This window comes from Vulpes lagopus, chromosome 11 (genome assembly GCF_018345385.1).
Source record: "Vulpes lagopus strain Blue_001 chromosome 11, ASM1834538v1, whole genome shotgun sequence".
Taxonomy (NCBI): domain Eukaryota; kingdom Metazoa; phylum Chordata; class Mammalia; order Carnivora; family Canidae; genus Vulpes; species Vulpes lagopus.
Window position 1 is genome coordinate 28,952,474 of NC_054834.1, and position 20,520 is coordinate 28,972,993.

General features: G+C 43.1%; 1 protein-coding gene across 1 annotated transcript in view; it reads left to right on the forward strand.

The window, feature by feature from the left end:
* Positions 1-10,987: 10,987 nt before the first annotated feature.
* UHMK1 (U2AF homology motif kinase 1) overlaps positions 10,988-20,520 on the forward strand; it is a 29,498-nt gene continuing 19,965 nt past the window's right edge. Inside the window, exons 1-4 of the mRNA XM_041774315.1 lie at positions 10,988-11,408; positions 13,128-13,420; positions 14,369-14,560; positions 16,725-16,819. Of these exons, the coding sequence (XP_041630249.1) occupies positions 11,141-11,408; positions 13,128-13,420; positions 14,369-14,560; positions 16,725-16,819 (848 nt within the window). The 5' untranslated portion in view covers positions 10,988-11,140. The remainder of the gene's footprint in view (positions 11,409-13,127; positions 13,421-14,368; positions 14,561-16,724; positions 16,820-20,520) is intronic.

Below are 20,520 nucleotides of genomic sequence, written 5' to 3' on the forward strand. Positions count from 1 at the left end.
CTAGTCACTGTGGAACAGCCTGGTGTCCTGAGACTGCCATACTGTGAGGTAGCCCATCTCCATCACTGGGAGAGAGATGCTCTCAGCTCCAGCTGTTGCCTATCAGAGAGAAGAGAGAGGGAGCTTTCAGAAGACCCCATCGTCACCTTCCATCTCATTACAACCATATGAGGGACCCCAAGGAAGAACTACCCATCAACCCTCAGAACCACCAGAAGTAACAGTACATTGTTTTAAGCCCATAACTCTTATGCATTATGTAGCATCTAGCATATTTTCGTGGATGTTGCATACACTGTTAATTGCCTATTGAATAACGCTTCTCCCCCTCTTCCTTTCTAACAGAAACTTGATTTTTTAAAAAAGATTTTACTTATTTTAGAGAGCAAGGGAGGAGGGGCAAAGGGAGAGGGAGAGAGAAAGATCTCAAGCAAACTCCTTGTGGATCCTGACACAAGGCTTGATCTCATGACCCTGAGATCATGAACTGAGCCAAAATCAAGAGTCGGATGCTTAACTGACTGAGCCTCAAAAACTTGACTTTATGCAGGTAAGCAATACGCAGGTCCCAGGGGACGAAACAGACCTGGTCTAAATCAAGTACAGTAATATCTTTCTTTAATCAGTGATTGGCTCATAAGTTAGTTTTAGCCAATTGGACAAAAACATTTTATTCCCTGATAGAGAAAGAGAGAGTTTTGAAAGAGTAGCCTCTGACTGCCTTGGCACATCCCTACCACCTGCTTTTGAATGCTTCCATGGAAAGATGTGCCCGGAGATGTAGGAGACTGACATGCAACAAGCCCAAGGGCAAAAACTAACCTACTGAAAACACCCAAGAGGATATGGAGGGAGCCCAGGACCTTGATACTATACCTGAGCAACTGAATCAGCACCAGCAGCCACCTTTATAAAATTATTTATAATAAATACCATAAAATTATTTTCTTCCTTAATCCATAATCATTCAGATTTCTTGTTTCGTGTTCTAACATCGTTCTTTATGATGCATTTTTATTCCTACGATTTTACTTCAGCATGTACTATTTTGCATAGTTCAAAATATTTTAAGATATTCAAACATCCATATCTTTGTTCAATAGTTTGCGCCAGAGTAAACTGACCCTGAAAAACTGGTCACTATGAGGAAGAAATTGGTAGAGACAAAGTAGTACGGGCAAGGCCAATCGGTGTGATAAAAATACTGTTGACTTGGAAGTAAGGACTCTACTAAATTCTGCAGATAATGATGACAAAAGACAAAGTGATCTTAAAGCAAAAACACATTGTGGGAGTTGTGCGTTTATGTTCTCTAGATATGTATAATCTCACTTTCCTTTTATTTCTGTGGGAAAAGGAGTGTCAAATAATATGACTTTTAAATTGTGCAAGTCTTATCACTATAGATCTGTTGCATATATATACATATAATAATTCAAAATTAAGATTAGCTAAAATATGCTTTAAATGCTCAAAGAGACTATAAAGAGCACTTAAAATATGTAAAAATATTCAAAAAGGAATAATCTGTTCTATTGCTATGAAATAGGCCAAAATTTGTGATATTCATTAGAAACATTAACTCCAGATCGAAGCGGCAAAAAGAAGTAAAAAGTCATTATACATATGTCAGTAGGGAAAAAAGCAAATCAAAGGGTCTTGTTGCATTTCAAGTAATAAGGGAAGTCAGGTTGTATCCAGTGATTGATCGGCAGGTGAGGATGTGGGTGGAATGCAAATCTACCATTTTTCGTTGCACACCAGTCGGGTTTCTTTGCTTAAATCTGATCAATACTTTATATTATAACACAGCTCCAGCATAACCTACACTAACAAATCCCTCAAATTGCTAATCTCTCTTTGCATCTATCCCTCTTGCTCTCTCTCTCAAATAAATAAATCTTAAAAAAATATGGTACTCATGTAATATTAGGACATAGTAACATAGTAAGGATCAGTGCCATGACCTCATACATGTGCCCAAGAAGCAGAAAGGATTTAATGGAAACTTGCTCAGGCTGTAAGAGCCAGAACAATCATTCGTAAGTAGAATCTTACATTTTCAGGGGAAAACTCTTTGAAGTAATAATAACGGTAATAAATAGCTCTTAGTGCAAGCGACTGCTCATGGCAGTTACTTTGTGACACCAGGCAAAATAGTGACAAATGTTGACTTAAGATAATCTGGACTTAGGTATGTCTTCTGTGAACTTTCACTACGTTGAGGTCAAGAATAAAAACACAACACTTGAAGCTAGAGACAATTCTTGATTGTATGTAATGGTCGTGCATTTCTGGACTACCGAGGATCTCCTTTGGTTGGGCGGCTCATCTCTTCACTGTTTATTAACACTCCCAAAAGGCGGAGAGCGGAGAGGTTAGAAAGTCCACCTCCTGCACACGTCACTGTAATCGGGGCTTCTGTTCGTGTGCCCTCGGGGCTGGGAGAGAACGGGAGCAAAGGAAGGCCCTGAGACCAACGGCCTGATCTGCCCAGACCCCTCTTCCTTGGCCTCCTCTTTCCCAACCACCTTCTCTTCCCCATCTCTCATCCTGCAGTGTCCTTCAGTCCTTTAAGAAATAGTCTCAGTCCAGGATGGAGGATGAGAAAATCTCACCGGAGCCTTCCTTGCCGAGGAGAAGCTATAGTCCTGGGGGAGGCGGGGTGGGTGGCCCTGGCCTGGGGCTTCCCTTCAGATGCTACAGGTGCTTGTGCTTGATCTGCTTGACGAGCAACGAGGCAAACCAGGACTGTGGAGCCACAGAGAGAGAAGACTGGGTGCCTGGGTGGCTCTGTCGGTTAAGTGTCTGCCTTTGGCTCAGGTCATGATGCCAGGGTCCTGGGATTGAGTCCCGCTCTGGATGGAAAGTGCATCTCCATCCCCACTCGGCCCTCCAGCCTGTGTCACCTGAGAATCGCTTGTGTAGGAAATTCTCATCTCAATCAGGAAGCAGTGGGAGGAGATGAAATAAAGCCTCTGAGCTAAGAGGAGACTGAACTTTTCCTTGGGGCTCTTGCTTATTCTTTTGCAACCCCAGCAATAGGCTGAGCACTTTTCTTCCTGTAAGGCAGGTGGATGTTGCTGAGCTCAACTTCCCTGTTCCTTCTGTTCTTTCCCTCTCTAGAAGTTGACCTCCCCAAATTCTTTTTCTACTATTCTTTCCTTTTGAGGACATAATGCCTTTGGTTAAAGTCCACCTTGGGGTTTCTTCATTTCTCCCTTTTGATTGTCATCTTTCCATTCACTGGCCTCAGTTTGCTGCCTCCAGAAAAGAAAAGTAGGCAGTTTTAAAAATATTTATTAATGGGATGCTTGGGTGGCTCAGGGGTTGAGCATCTGCCTTTGGCTCAGGTCGTGATCCTGGGGTCCTGGGATTGAGTCCCACATCGGGGTCCCCGCAGGGAGCCTGCTTCTCCCTCTGCCTGTGTCTCTGCCTTTCGCTCTGTGTCTCTCATGAATAAATACATAAGAAATCTTTAAAAAAAATATTAAGTATCTAATACATGCCAGACCCTGTTGCAGGTCCTGGAGATACAGTGGTAAACAGACATAAACCTGTCCTCATCAAGGTTACACTTTAGGCAGAAGGATCTACTATTAAGAGAAAGAAAGAAGAAAGAAAGAAAGAAAGAAAGAAAGAAAGAAAGAAAGAAAGAAAGAAGAAAGAAAGAAAGAAAGAAAGAAAGAAAGAAAGAAAGAAAGAAAGAAAGGAAGAAAGAAAGAAAGAAACAGGCAGCCCGGATGACTCTGTGGCTTAGCGCCGCCTTCAGCCCATGGCGTGATCCTGGAGACCTGGGATCGAGTCCCACGTCGGGCTCCCTGCATGGAGCCTGCTTCTCCCTCTGCCTGTCTCTCTCTCTCTCTCTCTCATGAATAAATAAATAAAATCTTAAAAAAGAAAGAAAAATATACTGTGCCAAATAAAAATGCTATGGATAAAGATGGAAGCAATGTAAGGGTAGGAAGGCATTGCTAATCTGTATTTGGGTGATCAGGAAAGGCCTCTCTGATTCAGTGACGTTTAGACAGAAACCTGAAAGGAAAGGGGGAGATGTCTGAGGGAAGATGGTTCTAGGCAGAGGGCTGGGCAAGTTTCCTTCCTGAAGAAAACAGAAGCTTGTTGTGTTTGAGGCTAGTGTGTTGGGGCCAGAATGGACAAGGGGGACAGTGGGAGGAGGGGAGGCTAGAGAGGTCAGATGGGGTCTAAATCACATAAAGCTTTCTGGTCCATTTTATGGATTTTTTTTGCTTTCATTCTGAGTGAGCCGAGAGAGCAAAGGCACGGCTGGACTTGGCTTCTGCTCTAATCGGATCATTGGTGACAATGTTGAGAGTAGACTCTAGGAGGGCAAGAGACACCAGGTAGGAGGTTGTTTCAATCTAGGCAGGAGGCAGGGGGAGCTCAGACCAGGGAAGAAAAAAAGAAGAAGAAGTGGCTGGAATCTGAGTGTGTTTGAGGGTGGGAGAAAGAGAGGAGTTGAAGGGGACCTCGGAGACTGGGGGCTGAGCATCTGGAAGGACCGAGTTTCCATTAGCTGAGCTGCAGACGGCAGTGGACAAAGGCAGCTGGGGAGAAGGATCAGGAGTATAGTCTCATATATATTGCGTTTGAGATACTAACCAAATGCCGACTCTGACGTCCCCCAGGGAGAGTTTCCAGGACGAATAGTTCCCGGGGCCAGTTGACAAGTGCAGCACTGAGACATCCCCCCTTCCTCTGGCCTTTCCCCAACCGTGTCTTGAGTGCGGAACCGCTGCTAAATGTCATCAGAGAGCCCACCTCAAATCCAGCTAAGAGATAGATAGAGGCCATTCTAGGTAAACCCACTTTCCTCCTCAGCACGCTTTTTAGGGAACGTATCTGCTCTTCCAACCCCCAAACTCCCCTCTCTCTTTGATGATGTCCTGACACCTTAATGGACAAGTTTGGGATCATGGGCGCTTTCCAGTTCATCAGCTCACTTCCCTAGAGTCACCATCTTGTGATTCTTCAACCTCGGATGATGAGCTTTCCCTTCTGTCTAAGCAAAGTCCTTCACCTTTCAGAGGGGTCCGTCTCCTTCACCTGACTGAGTTCTTTGCTTGGGAAAGCCTAATGTTTCTTTTTCTTTTTTTTTCTTAAAGATTTTATTGACTTATTTGAGAGAGAGCAAGGGATGGGGGCAGAGGGAGAAAGAGAAGCAGACTCCCCACTGAGCAGGGATCCCAATACAGGGCTGGATCCCAGGAGCCCAGGCTCATGACCTGAGCCAAAGGCAGATGCTTAACCGACGGAGCCACCCAGGTGACCCCAATTCTTTTTAAACATTTATTGAAATAGTGAAAAAGTGAATAAACGGTTTCAAGCTCCTAGGCCTTCCAGCTTTCTGGATTTGGATCCCACAGTCCTCTCTGTGAAGGTCCAGACTGGACTGATATTTCCATCAGTGCCTTGAGGAATGGGTTTTCCTAGCCTTTAGGCTCACCTCTATTACCAAGTGCCTACTTTTCATACAAGAGCTCATTGGAGGCTTTCATGACCTTCTCTTTGTGACCTCCATTTCTGCATCTCTGTAGGAACGTGATTCCCATAACATGCTTTGTGGCCTCCAAACTCGTTGCACACATATTACCTTATTTTTTTCCTGCCAGAAGTGATAAGTGGAAAAGGCATAGCTATCTGTGATGCTCCCTCTTCCTTTCCACCCCCTCGATTTATTTCTTGGCCTTTCCATCCCGAAGCAGTTTGAAGGAAAAGTCTTCTCTGTTTAGTTTCACCATGCTTCTTTTGGGAAGATGGCCACACAGGGTGATATAGGGTCGTAGATAGGAAACAATACTTTTGTATAGGGTTCTATAAAGAGCTACTGTCCATCGAAGGCCCCTCACCATGGAACAGCTCACAAAAAGCTCTCTGTCAACTTAGTTTCCATCTTTTCTCAAAACAATGTCTCCCTTTCGATCCTGATTCATCTTCCTCTCTTCAAGTCACTTGACCCCTCCTTGGGCTCTGATGCTGCAGCCCCATCAAGGGACCTGCCTAGCTCTCTTGTGCCTTATGGCCAAGGACAGTGACCCCTGGATTAGATGCAGTGAGTAAGCCACCCCCTTTACACCCTGGAGAAAAAAAAAAAACCCTCTTTTCCTTATAGCACTCTAAGTTTGGGAGCCTAATTCTGCAGCATTTGCGGACTCGCCTCTAGGCCCTCAGTGACTGCGATGTCCCCATGCAACCCCAGAGGGAACCTAAGCGAAACACCAAACTCCTCCCGGACCTCCAGTCACCAGGAGTCTCCAGGCATTACGATTTCAAATTCACCCTTCTGCAGGTGGTGGGATACCCTGTCGAAGCGGGTCCATCCTGACTTTCTAAAAGGGCCTGCAAGATGAACTTCCTGCACCACGTGTTATCCTCCTCCTTTGGATAGAAGAAGGAGGGACATAAACTTGTGCATGGAAAGGAAATATGATACAAGGTCCCTTAGGTACCACAAGGGGGCAGAAGACCTGGAGGAAATATTTAGCAGTAGTGGCGAGGGACACAATTTTCATGTGTGGCATCTCCGCAGTACCCTGAGAAGGAGTCAAGATAAGGTGCTATTTTGTTCTGATGGGCTAAGTCCAAGCATGGGATCATAGAATAAGTGAAAGTGATGAGAGAGCAGAAGGCTAGTCAAGGGCAAAGCGCAATCGCCTCCCCCATTCCTGTGTGAGATAGGTGTGACCTTCCCCCAGGAAACTTCCAACTATCTTAATGGTAATGCTTTGCTAGAGGGAAAAATTACCTTAACTTGATAATAGCCAGGCATCCAGTACCCTGAGGGTCTTCCTTGGCATACGAGAAAGGGAAAGTCCTTTGGGACACCTCCCTTTGTCCTTACATATATATATGTATATGTATATACATATACACCTCCCATATAATATAATCATATTGCATATAATCAATTGCTCCTCACTACCCCAGGGCAGTTCTTTCTGCCCACAGAGCCTGTCCCTGGGCTTTAATAAAATCACTTTCTTGCACCAAAGATGTCTCAAGAATTCTTTCTTGGCCGTGGGCTCCCGACCCCACCTGCATTCAACATCAAAAGGAACAAATCTTACTGAGAATCCACTGTGTGTCCTGAGATAACAACACATGTGTTGTTTTACATAATGATAACAAAACAGGTATTTCGTCCCATCTTAAAATTAGCCAAAGAAACCAGGACCAGGAGAGTTTGGTTAATTTCCATGGGGTCACATAAGACATAAGTGGTAGATTGAAATTAGGTCTGACTCTCAAGCCAGGGCTTGATCTCCACATCTACAGGGAAATCACCAAGAAACCTGGTTCCACCCCTTTCTAAAGCTGCTTCTGACATTAAAGGGGATGTAGGAATTGAAAAGATGGGAAACCTGACAGACCCCCAATTGGCTCACCTACCTGAAGATATAGAAGGGACTAAGAATAAAGTCTCTGAAAATAGGTATTTCCAATGCCAGGAAGAAATGGATTCTCTGATAGACATTCTCAGTAGCCAAAGTTTTCTTGTGCCTTGGTCAGTTCAGGCTGCAAATTACCATAGACTGGGTGGCTGAAACACCATTTATTCCTCATGATCTTGGGGGCTGGATTCCGAGATCACAGCGCCAGCACAGTCGGGTTCTCAGTGAAGGTTCTCTTCTTGTTTACAGATTGTGCGTGCACACACACACACACACACACACACACACACACACAGGAATGGGGGAAGGGAGAGAGAGGGGGAGAGAATCCCAAACTGACTCCTGCTGAGTGTGGAGCCCAATGCAGGCTTCGATCTCACAACCCGAGATCAGGACCTGAGGAGAAACCAAGAGTCAGACACTCAACCCACTGAGCCACCCAGGTGCCCTGCTCTGGTACCTCTCATGATGGGACTATTCCCATAATGAGAGTTCCACTCTAATGGCCTAATTACCTGCCCAACTCTCATTTCCAAATATCATCATATTAGGGATTAGGGTTTCAACATATTAATTCTTTTGGAAGGGGTCACACAAATAATCAATCTTCAGGAGAGAAGAAAGAATGGGTTGGAGAGAGGCAGTGAATTCCTTCGAGTTAAAAAGTGGAATTCCAAGCGATTCTCTGGTGTTTCCCAGCCAGGTGGAAAGAAGAGGATATAAGCAGAAAGATGACCGGAGTGAGGGAAACTAAAGGGAAGAAGGAAATCTACCAGGTGATCTTGCAAGAAAACTTAGAGAAAATAAAAATATCTATTAAAGAATGAGAAAAGTATGCTCTAATCGTAACATAAACTATCCAAATATCATTTTTTTGCTTATAAAATTGAGACAAAATTTTAATAACAATGCTTTATGTTGATATGGGTATTGGGAGTCATGTACTCTGCTAATTAGAGTATAAATGTATGCAGCTGGTCTACAAAGCAATTCTGTAATAATGTTAATTTTGCACATTAATTATTTATTCCTTTCTAGTTTATAGTTTTTTATTGCTACATTGAAAAATTACTTCCAAGGGGTACCTGGGTGGCTCAGTGGTTGAGCGTCTGCCTTCGGCTCAGGACATGATCCTAGGGTCCTGGGATCAAGTCCTGCATCGGGCTCCCAGCATGGAGCCTGCTTCTCCCTCTGCCTGTATCTCTGCCTCTCTCTCTCTGGGTCTCTCATAAATAAATAAATAAATAAATAAATAAATAAATAAATAAATAAATAAATAAAATCCTTTAAAAAATTACTTCAAAATGTAGCAATTTAAAACAATAAGAGGGACGCCTGGGTGGCTCTGTGATTGAGCGTCAGCAAGGGAGCTAATGGGAAGACCTTCTAGGGTAAGAGAGGTTGGGAAAGCCCAAAGAAACAGCCTTACAAGAGATCGGGTTCAACCTGGTAACTTCTGCTTGTAGCAGTCGGGAGAAGGGCTTATATGTGACCAAGATAGGGATTATCACAATGGCTATTCTTCACAAGGAGGACCTAGTCACCTACAAGCTCAGCATTTACTCTCTCTATGATTACAACACAGTCTTTCAACAAGATAGATTGGAACGAAATGCTTTTTACTCACACTTTTCTAAGATATGGGTTGCTTAGACTTCTACAGGGTCCTAGCAATTTATCTTCATCTCCTTTAGAGCATTTTTACCTGTATGCCTAGGATCATACTGATATGCAGGTCTAATACATTCTCTGCCCTCCAAATTACTTGAAATCTGAGTTCATTTTGTCTCTTTTCTCTAATCAGGACCTAAATTTTCTCTCCCCGCTCTCCAGTTTTCCTACTTCACCTTCCCTTTATATAAGCAGATAAATGCCTGTGCTCATTGCCTTAGAAGAGCCTGTGAGTTTTGATTTTTATATGCCAAAAGCCCAAACTCTCTGAGAGTTTAGTATTTACTTCAGGCATAGAGGAAAATGCTTGTTAGACAGCAGGAGAGGGATCCCTGGGTGGCGCAGCGGTTTGGCGCCTGCCTTTGGCCCAGGGCGCGATCTTGAGACCTAGGATCAAATCCCACATCGCGCTCCCGGTGCATGGAGCCTGCTTCTCCCTCTGCCTGTGTCTCTGCTTCTCTCTTTCTCTCTCTCTGTGTGACTATCATAAATTAAAAAAAAAAAAAAGAAAAGAAACCGCAGGAGAGGGCAGCCCGGGAGGCTCAGTGGATTAGCACCGCCTTCAGCCCAGGGCCTGGTCCCAGGGACCCGAGATGGAGTCCCACGTCAGGCTCCCTGCATGGAGCCTGTTTCTCCCTCTGCCTGTGTTTCTGCCTCTCTCTCTCTCTCTCTCTCTCTCTCTCTCTCTGTGTCTGTCATGAATAAATAAAATCTTAAAAAGAAAAAAGAAACGGCAGGAGAGGGGTGGCTCAGTTGGTTAAGTCTGCCTTTGGCTCAGGTCGTGAATCACGGGTCCTGGGATGGAGCCCCACATTGGGCTCCCTGCTCAGTGGGGAGTCTGCTTCTCCCTCTGCCCCTCACCCCACTCATGTTCTCTCTCTCTCTGTCTCTCAAATAAACAAAATCTTAAAAAAAAAAAAAATAGGAGAATGCACAGAGCTCTTCCTAATTCCAGACTCGGATCATGTAGACATAAATAAGGCACATCTCAGCAGCAACAGAGCAAGGTGATGAGCCAGGGTACGGGAGAGCAGATGGCTCCTCAGCTTCTGCACTTTGCACCACCGGTTATCCCACCTGCCTGGGGACTTCAACGAAACCGGAGGAAAAGCGGGTGGGGGCAAATTGTCTGACACTAAATTTCTGCCCCCCCCGCCCCCCCATCCAAATGGAACTAGCAGTAGGTGAAGTGGAAGAACAGAAAAATAAGGAAGGGCTACCCTTATTGCACACCCCAGCCTGTGGACTGAGAGTGCTGTTGGCTGCATTCGTGACTCGGTGAACGTTCACGAAATGAGCAGAAATGAATGAATACCTGAAACCTACAAATATGAAAACTGGGCGAACCACGGTCGCCCAGGGCAGATGCATTTTGACGAGGCCGCCACAAACTTGGGGGGGGGGCTGGGAGCACAGAGGCGGGGCCTCCAGGAGGAAGGCTGCGGGCATCTGCGGGCATCTGCGGGCAACCCCGGGCGGGGGCGGGGCCCTTCCTGCAGCACCTGCGCCCTCGCCCTGGGGAGGCCGCCTGGGAGGGATGCAAGGCTGGGCTACACTGTCCTAGGGCCTCGGTGCTGAGGGCCGCGCCTCAGCAAGGAGAGCGACCAGCCTGAAGTTCTGGGGACGCCCAGGGTAGCACCTGGCGCCGGCCGGGAGCAGCAGGTACCGCGCGCAAGCTAAGAGCTCCGGCTGCGCGAGCCCCACTACTGGGGGCGGCCCCGCCCCCTCCGCGTCCGCGGCCACGCCCCCTCCGGGCCCGCGGCCACGCCCCATCTGGACCCTGTTCCGCTCCCTCTGGGCCTGGTCCCGCCCCCAGGCCCCTCGGCCCCGCCCCCTCGGCCCCGCAGGATTGGCTCTTCCCCCACTTCCGGCCTGGTGCCCCGGGCGCTCGGGGCTTCCGGTGTCATGGCGGCCTGAGGTCCCGGTAGTCGGAGAGGCGGCTGCAGGCCCCTCCCTGCGGAGCCGCTGGTCCGGCGGGCGGAGATGTGACCGCGGGCCCTGCCGGCCTGCCCCGGGCGTCGCCTCCGCTCCCGTGCCAGTGCCCTCCGTCCACGGCGATGGCGGGATCCGGCTGCGCGTGGGGCGCCGAGCCGCCGCGGTTCCTGGAAGCCTTCGGGCGGCTGTGGCAGGTCCAGAGCCGCCTGGGGAGCGGCTCCTCGGCCTCGGTGTACCGGGTGCGCTGCTGCGGCACTCCCGGCTCGCCGCCCGGCGCCCTCAAGCAGTTCTTGCCGCCGGGGACCACCGGCGCCGCCGCCTCGGCCGCCGAGTACGGGTTCCGCAAAGAGAGGGCGGCGCTGGAGCAGTTGCAGGGTCACCGGAACATCGGTAATTGCGGCCGCCTCGCTGCCCTGTTTTGCCCGTCCCGGCGCAGCCACGCACCCCCGCCCCCCCTCCCCTGCCCCCCTGCCCCCCTCCCCTGCCCCCCTGCCCCCCTGCCCCGGCCTGGCCTTCCCGCGGCAGACGTGGTCGGGCCCCTCTCCCATCCCATCCCCCCCCCCCCCCCTCCGTCTGCAGTGGGGCCGGGGTGCTGGTCCGCTCCGCCCCGTGTCACGTAATAGATGCTCACTTAGGTTCTGGGTTTTTGTTTTTTTTTTTGCTTCTGGTGTCCTCGGGGAGTGCCGCAACTTATTAGCCCAGAGTTAACCTTTTCCAGGGAAAGGAGGCCTATCTCTGCCACCACCCGTGTCAGGCCTCGTATGGAAATTGTGAATCTTTTGCGATCCAGTGGGAAGTGAGGACTCCCCACCCCCCTCCCCCTGCCTCCTGCCCCCTGCCCCAGGGCTTGTGATCACGCTAGTAACTCAGTACAGACTGTTGCCTGGTACCCAGTTAGAGTGGATTTGGGGGGGATGACTCAGTATTCACATAGGAGTTCCTCTAAAAGCGTGGAAGTGAGCAACACTTTATACTTTCACCCTGGTAAGACTATGTTACGAATTTCAGATATCCACAATATGTGATAAAAATGATCAATTACTCGTGATAGATCTGTGCAGTCTTCACTCATTACACTGAGTTATTACTTAGTTATAGCTTTGGCTAATAAGGAAATGTCTTGCTTCCTGACCAGCATAATCCATGTGTAATTTGAAGAGTGGCTTTTTTTTTTTTTTTTTAATTACCACTTTGGAGAAGAATTTCTTAACCACTGGTGTTCTCTTTTTTTAAAGGTTGCTGAATGATGTATGTAATCCTGGTATTTAAGAGCAAGATATATATATATATATATATATATATATATATATATATATATATATATATTTTTTTTTTTTTTTTTTTTTTTTTTTTTTTTTTTGCAGTCTTGCAAGCTTGAGGACTTGTTGAATTTCTGCAAGATTGGGTTAAGTTGTCATCTCAAAAGTCTGAATCTTGTACTATTTATTTATCTCCCCTCCCCCCCCGCTTTTAATATTTAGGTAATAGAATGCTATTTTGGATCAAGAACCAATTTTTAAGCACCCCAGGTGGCTCCACGGTTTAGCGCCGTCTTTGGCCCAGGGCGTGATCCTCGAGACCCGGGATTGAGTCCCACGTCAGGCTCCCTGCATGGAGCCTGCTTCTCCCTCTGCCTGTGTCTCTGCCTCTCTCTCTCTTTGTCTCTCATGAATAAATAAATAAAATCTTTAAAAAAAAACAACAAAAAAGAACCAATTTTCAATTTTGTTTTTGCATGTTATGACATCCATCACAATAGTCCATAATATCTAGATTTTATTTTTAATAATTTTTTTCTTCAAGGGAAAAAAAATATGCACCCTGAGTGTGTATATTCACCCACCACTGAATGCTTAGTGAAGTACAATTTGAATTATTGTGCCATATTTAATATCTTTGGTAATAAGCTGTGGAAGGTTTTCTCATCTTGTTTCATTAAAATAATCCAGTTGCCAAAAAAATCTTACTTTTGGGAAAAATAAATTACAGTGGAAGTGTAATTGCTCATCCTTGTTATCCTTGTCTAGAGTATCCCAAATTTGCACTACAGAGTTATCAGTTGTAACTTATTCTGATTTTTAAAGCATTATAACTCATTTCTTTTTCTAGTGACTTTGTATGGAGTCTTTACAATCCACTTCTCTCCAAATGTGCCATCACGCTGTCTGTTGCTTGAACTCCTGGATGTCAGTGTTTCGGAATTGCTTTTATATTCCAGTCATCAGGGTTGTTCTATGTGGATGATACAGCATTGCGCCAGGGATGTTCTGGAGGCCCTTGCTTTTCTTCATCATGAGGGTTATGTCCATGCAGACCTCAAACCACGTAACATATTGTGGAGTGCAGAGAACGAATGTTTTAAACTCATTGACTTTGGACTGAGCTTCAAAGAAGGCAATCAGGTAAGAAATGCTTTAATAAAAAGGGGGGGGGGTGCTGGGTGGCTCAGTCAGTTAAGCGTCTGCCTTCTGCTGTGTCAGATCCCCAGATCTGTGTCATGATCCCCGTTTTCTCAAATTGAGCCCTTGAGTCCCAAGTCAGGATCCCTGCTCAGCAGGGAATCTCCTTCTCTCTCTCTGCTCCCCCTGCTTAGCTCTCTCTTCTCAAATAAATAAATAAAAATCTTAAATAAATAAATAAGTAACAGGAACGCTTTGGTAGGCATTTAGAGATATTTCTATTTAAAATACTGAAATATGGGGCACCTGGGTGGCTCAGTGGTTGAGCGTCTGCCTTCAGCTCAGGACGTGATCCAGGAGTCCTGGGATCGAGTCCCATATCAGGCTCCCTGCAGGGAGCCTGCTTCTCCCTCTGCCTGTGTCTCTCCCTCTCTCTCATGAATAAATAAAATCTTAAAAAAAAAAAAACAAAATACTGAAATACTCAAGGATGAAGCAAGTAAAAATTTCATTGCCACCATGTATAAAAAGATACACGTTCGGGTTTGGTAGGGTAATCTAGTTGGCAGATAATTACTATTACTGGTGCCCTCCGTAGTAGTAATAGTTGGTGCACTATCTCGTGGTAAAACACATGTAACGGTTCTGATAAATCCTCCAGTCCCCATGGTTTGTCGGCTCTTTGCCGAGTGTCCTTATTTATTTATCAGCAGTGCCTAACAGGTGAGAGACAATCTCAAGAAATGAGGCAGCTGTATGGAAAGTGTACAGCTTGCCTGTGAGAACTGCCCAGTTAATGAACCGAATAATTAGGATAGCCAAGGACTAAGAATCCTTTGGCATTCAGGTTGTCAGTGGTTTATTACATGTGAAGAGAAGTAAATACACTGTGGAGGTGGAAGGAAATTGAACGGTGCTTTCTTGGTTGTAATATTTACTCGTCTTCTTTAGGACGTGAAGTATATTCAGACAGACGGGTATCGGGCTCCAGAAGCAGAACTGCAAAATTGCTTGGCCCAGGCTGGCCTGCAGAGTGATACAGAATGTACCTCAGCTGTTGATCTTTGGAGCCTAGGAATCATTTTACTGGAAATGTTCTCAGGAATGAAACTGAAACATACAGTCAGATCTCAGGAATGGAAGGTAAACTGTACCAGTGCTTTTGTTTGCAGTTCTTAATTCTGATTTAAGAATATTCCATTTATAGTGATTCTCCCTGGGGATGCCGTTAACTTCCATCTCTAATACTCTTCCTCCTTGCATCTTTGGTACCTTAAATGCTGCTATTAATGTTCATAGCTAGAGTGCTAGTGAGTATTGCATACTTACTGATCTTAGCCTAGGGCCTGGTGTGTAGTAAGTGGTTGATAAAATGAATAAATGCATTTTTCTGAAACAGAAGTGATTTAGTTATACTACATTCTAAAATATTACCAGTATAATATAAGTTTAATAATAATCTTTACATAAGGCTCTGCAGTTAATACTTTATAGTTAAAGTATTTCAATGTACAGTCTCCAGGAATTTCCTAACAATTCTATGAGGATCATTAGAGCGTGTATTGGTTATTCTTTTACAAATGAAAAACTGAAGGCACAGAGATATTCAAGCCACTTGCTCTGGATCATGCCACTGGATGTACCAGACATGGGCCCCATATTCCGTTCTTCCTATTCGGAGTTTAGTGTTCTGTCCAAGTTCCGCAGTGCTTTATATTAATTTATATTCCATATTTGAATCTTCTTGGTAAAGTGAGTGCTGATTATGACACTATTTCTGTGGGAACATGAGGTCTAAATTTCAAATCTCTGACGGGGAACAATGAACTTTGTATGTTTGTAATTTAGGAATTAACTATATTATGTTTCCAAACATATTATGGGGCCTAAATGTTGTGATGGTATCAGTATCCTTTAGGCTAGAGGTTTGAGAAATAATACAGTGTTTAGGGTTGTTTGGTTTTGATATTAAGCAACACATATTTTTTGAGCATTTAGTAACATACAGTTTGTGTATGGCTGTTGTACCATGTAGAGTTTTATTTCTTTTCGGCCCTTAGTCCTCTGTTTCTGGAAGTATTCCTGGAAGGAATGCTTTAATAGTCTTGTGGGTGTACCTACTGCTTGCTTTTGGCAAAAAATGCTGCCATGCAAGCAAAACCAGTGTCATTATTCCGCATTGGTACTTTCACACAATGAAGCGGCTAAGTATTCTTTTTTCAGTGCTAATCCAAATACAGATCAGTTAGTTGCATTTACTTTGCCTGTCTTTGAGACCTTTGGACTGTATCTGCTTGGCCCTGAGCTGATCAGAACTAGGTCACATTCAGGCGTTTTGTCTGTAATTTGGAGGTATGATGTGTATTAAATCCCCGGTATTCACTCCTCTAAATAAAAACAGTATTTTATATTTTAATCACCTTTGTGGAGGCAAAATTGCCGAGTATGAGTATAGGTTCTGAAGTCAAACCGCTTGAGGGTTCATATCTTGGTTTCACCTCTTACTAAGTTATTTAGGGTCACTGAACCATGGTTTACTTTCTCTAAAATGAGGATAATAGCATTTTCCTCACAGAAGTATTGAGGTTAAAAAAATAAATGAGAGTATCTGGGTGGCATCTGCCTTCAGCTTAGGGCGTGATCCCAGAGTCCCACATCGGGCTCCCCACAGGGAGCCTGCTTCTCCCTCTGCCTGTGTCTCTGCCTCTCTCTCTTATCTCTCATGAATAAATAAATAAAATCTAACTGACCAACCAACGTAGTTCTTAGCATAGCATGTGGCCTGTAGTAAGTATTCAGAAAATTTTAGTGATAAGGATGGTGTCCGGTCTTTTTACTCATGGACATTCTTCCACATTCTGAGAAAGCACAGTACTCAGGGAGAAAGCGTTATGTTCCATAGGATTTAGAGCATGAATAATATGGCAGATGCTTTCTCTGTAATAGTTTATTCCTATCTGAAAACCAGTTGAAGACTCCTTACCAAGACTCAGACTTCATTGCCACACATTCCTTTTCTCACTTTGTATTGTATTAAACTACATTTTTATGGGCTTGCTTTGGTATTCTTATTCATTCATCTAGTAGATATTCATATAAAGTGCTAGGTGCTGAGGACAGAGAAAAAAAGTTTCTCCTCTAGAAGCTTACTGTTAGGCACATAATCTCCTCTGGTAAGATTGTAAACTCTCAAAAGAGAGGGTTTACTGTTGCATTTTACCTACCAAACTACAGTGCTATGTGCCTAGTACTCATTAATACAGAATGAATTGAATAACCAAAGGAAGACTTTTCTCCCTTTTTTTAGGCAAACAGTTCTGCTATTATTGATCACATATTTGCCAGTAAAGCAGTGGTGAATGCCGCAATTCCAGCCTATCACCTAAGAGACCTTATCAAAAGGTAACACCATGTGTACTTTAAAGTTTCTATGTGTACATTTATTACGTAATGGTTATTTTTGTTTTGATTTGGGTTTTGGTGTTTACCGAATGGATTTATGTTATTTCTGGTGATCATGTAGAGGTTCCTCCTGGCAGCTGTACCTTTGGCCTCTTATAGCTCTGGCAGTCCTATATACTTGATGGAAATGAGGTTTTTTTGTTTGTTTCTTTTAGGGTTTTTTTGAAGGCACATTTTTAAAGAGGGTATTTATTGGGACGCTTGGGTGGCTCAGTGGTTGAGCGTCTGCCTTTGGCTCAGGGCATGATCCCGGGTTCTCGGGATCGAGTCCCACATCAGGTTTCCTGCATGGAGCCTGCTTCTCCCTCTGCCTGTGTCTCTACTTCTCTCTGTGTGTCTCTCATAAATAAATAAATAGTATCTTTTAAAAAAATAAAGAGGGTATTTATTAACTAAAGTTTGAGTTTGCTTTGGACTACCAAAAAAAATTTTTAATAAGGTAGATATATCTATATATATATATAAATAATTATTTTAAATAATTACTGCTGGAAACTCTGGGGACAGATATAATGTTTCTGACTTCTGAGTGGGTCCAAACGCATTAGATATTTTAAAATAAGACATAACGTACATTATTAAATAGTTGGGTTTTCACATTTCTAGCATTATGGGCCAGAAATGAGTAAAATAATTACTATGTTGCAGGAGAGTAGATCTCTCCATTAAGTCAGAATATTATTCTTTCTTTGGAATATTGACCCTATAAACCTTTAACTAAGTTTTGGGGTTTTTTTAAAGAAATTTTTATTTTTGAAATAATTACAGATTCACAGAAAGTTGCAAAAATGTTACAGAGAAGTCTATGTACCCTTCACTCAGTTTCCCCCAGTGGTTATATCTTACATAACTAAAGTACAATGTCAAAAATGGACATTACAAGTGGCATTTTACATGGAAAAGATGGCATTGTGAAATTATGTAATGGGTTCTAATTTGGAAGTCAAATCATGGAAGTTCTGTATTGACTTTGTTATTTTGGACTTTTTCCCCTTTGTGCAACTAATTAATACTAAATTTGGAAGCTACAGAGAATTATGATCAGCAAAATAAAAGTTATAAACCTACTCTCTAGTGTTAGCACTTTGGTGAATTTCTTTTCAGTATTTTGCCATGTATGTATGCAAATTATTTGAACTTTTTTAATTGTCGAATAAAACAGATACTGAAAACAAATGTGTAATTTAGTGAATCCTTAGGAATATTCTCGTATTTACCATTCAGGTCAAGAAATAAAACTTTGCCAGCTACCCTAGAAATCCTCTGTGTCCCCATCTTAATTTTCAGCCCTTCTTCCTCCTGAAAGTAGCCAGTGCCCTGATTTTTAGGGTAATTACTTCCTTGTTTTTGTTTTATTTTATTTTTATTTTTGTTTTTTTAAAGATTTTTATTTATTTATTCATGAGAACATAAGAGATATAGGCAGAGACTCAGGCAGAGGGAGAAGCAGGCTCCATGCAGGGAGCCCGATGCGGAACTCGATCCCTAGTCTCCAGGATCCCGCCCTGGGCCGAAGGCAGCGCTAAACCGCTGAGCCACTGGGGCTGCCCCCTTGTTTTCATTTCAGCGTGCATCCTTAAACACTATGGTTTAGTGTTGCTCTTGTAAACAAAAATCCTTTTAAATTTTAATCTGAAAGGTCCTTTTCCATTTCCTACCCTGCTTTTCCCTTGTTTACTTGTTGAAAAACCTGGGTGTTTCGCTATACGTAGCTGTTTGCAGTCTGAATTTTGCTGATGGTGTTAATCCTGGTGTAGCTTAACCTATTTCTGTGTTTTCTTTATACAGTGGTAGTTGTATCTAGAGGGTTGATTTTTTTTTTTTTTTGGCAAGATTATAGATAGTATTGTGTTCTTTTATAAGGAGGCACATAATATAGCCATCTCTGTTTTATGTGTTAGTAACTGTTAACATTCAGTGCCTAGATTCATTACTTAGTCAGGGGCTGCAGAAGGGGGATGTTCTCATCCTGTCTTTCAGCTTCATTTGGTTAACCAAAGACAAAGTAAATGCTTAATTTTCTCTCTCTCTCATAATGAGTTGATTCCCTGTCATACCAATCCGTTTTGAAAGTTCATTGTGCTTTGATTTGGTAACTGCAACCCATCGCAGTTCTTATCCTAATTGAAGCTAAAATTGCTCCATCTTTGATGAATGTGACCTTGTGTAAGTTGGTTTTGGAGGATCTTTTATCATTTACAGCTTCTTTGCTATCTGGTGTGACAGGATGTTCCCAGTTCATTTTACACATTTCCTGCCCCAGACCTGGATGTAGCCATTTCTCCAAGAAGCCTGATTTCTTTTAGTAGGAAATAGTATTTTTAAAACACAGTCTGGGTTTTAGGAATACTCGTTATTGGGACATTGTTTTTAGGCCTTATTTTAAGTGAACAGAGTTTCATACTGATATTTCCAATTCAAATTCAAAACCACAAAGTTTTTATTTAACTTCTGTTTCACATCTCTTCCTCCAATGCCAAGAATTCTGATTCTTAAGGACAAGGGGAATGCTAGAATTAGAATATTTTATAATTACTCATTTGCTTTATTCCACCCTACATTAAGACAAGTCTCAGAATAATAATACTCTAGGAAGATTACTGAAAATGATTATTTTTGCATGTGCTTTTCCCATTCTTCCTCTATTTGAAAAATAGTTGTATTTGCATCATCAGATTGTATAACCATCACATGCTATACATTCTGTTTTAACACTCGCATTTATTCGTAGATCTGCATGTAAGTTGTATGTTACTGTTCACCACTGGTCCTTGTGGGGCTGTCCCTCTCATCATTTTAGTTTCTGGAGCTTGATCTCTAGAGGCCAAAGGATTAATATTCTCTGAGCTCTTACACTGCCAGTAATAAATTGTGCTTATTACATTTAAAAGTCGGTTCATCTGTATATAAAAATCCTTGGCATACTTTTTTTTTCTTGAGTGTCTTAAACATGTTACTCCTTTTTATTCTGGCATGTAGTGTTGCTGTTGAAAAGTCCAAAGACACTCCTAATTGTCTTTGTATTAAAAATTCCTTTGTCTTTTTTATCTAGGTGGCCAGACGATTTCATCTTTTTAAAAGTCTATTGATTTTACCAGAATATATCTTGATTTTGATTGTTCTGGGTTGAAATTCTCAGGAGAATAAGTAGCTTCAGATCTTTTTGCTTGCTTGTTTTAGGAAAGTGTTCTTAAAGTCCTGTTTTTAGTATTCATTCTCTTGCTTTGGCTTTCTCCTTCAGGCACTCCTATTCTATATATATTGGATTTTCTTTGACAGTATTCATTATTATGACTTTCTCTTGGATCTTTTCTTTTATTCTTTTCTATTTTAAAAAATGTTCTTTTCTGTGTTTATCTTTTTAAGATACTATCTCTTTTGTTTGTTCATCGTCTAGCTTTATTTTATGAAATGATTTTTTATTTTATTTTGAATTCTTTCTTGAGTTCTATTAATTATTGAGATTTTCTAATTTTGATTTATGTTTCTCTTTCATATCTTTTATCACTTAAAAAATGCCTTTTTCTCCTTTTACAATGGTAGGTTATAGTGTCCTATGTTCTGATCATGTCTTTCTGGGAAGCATTCATGGTCTCAAGACTGTCATTTTGTAGTTCTCGTCTCTTTGTGTAATAATTTTG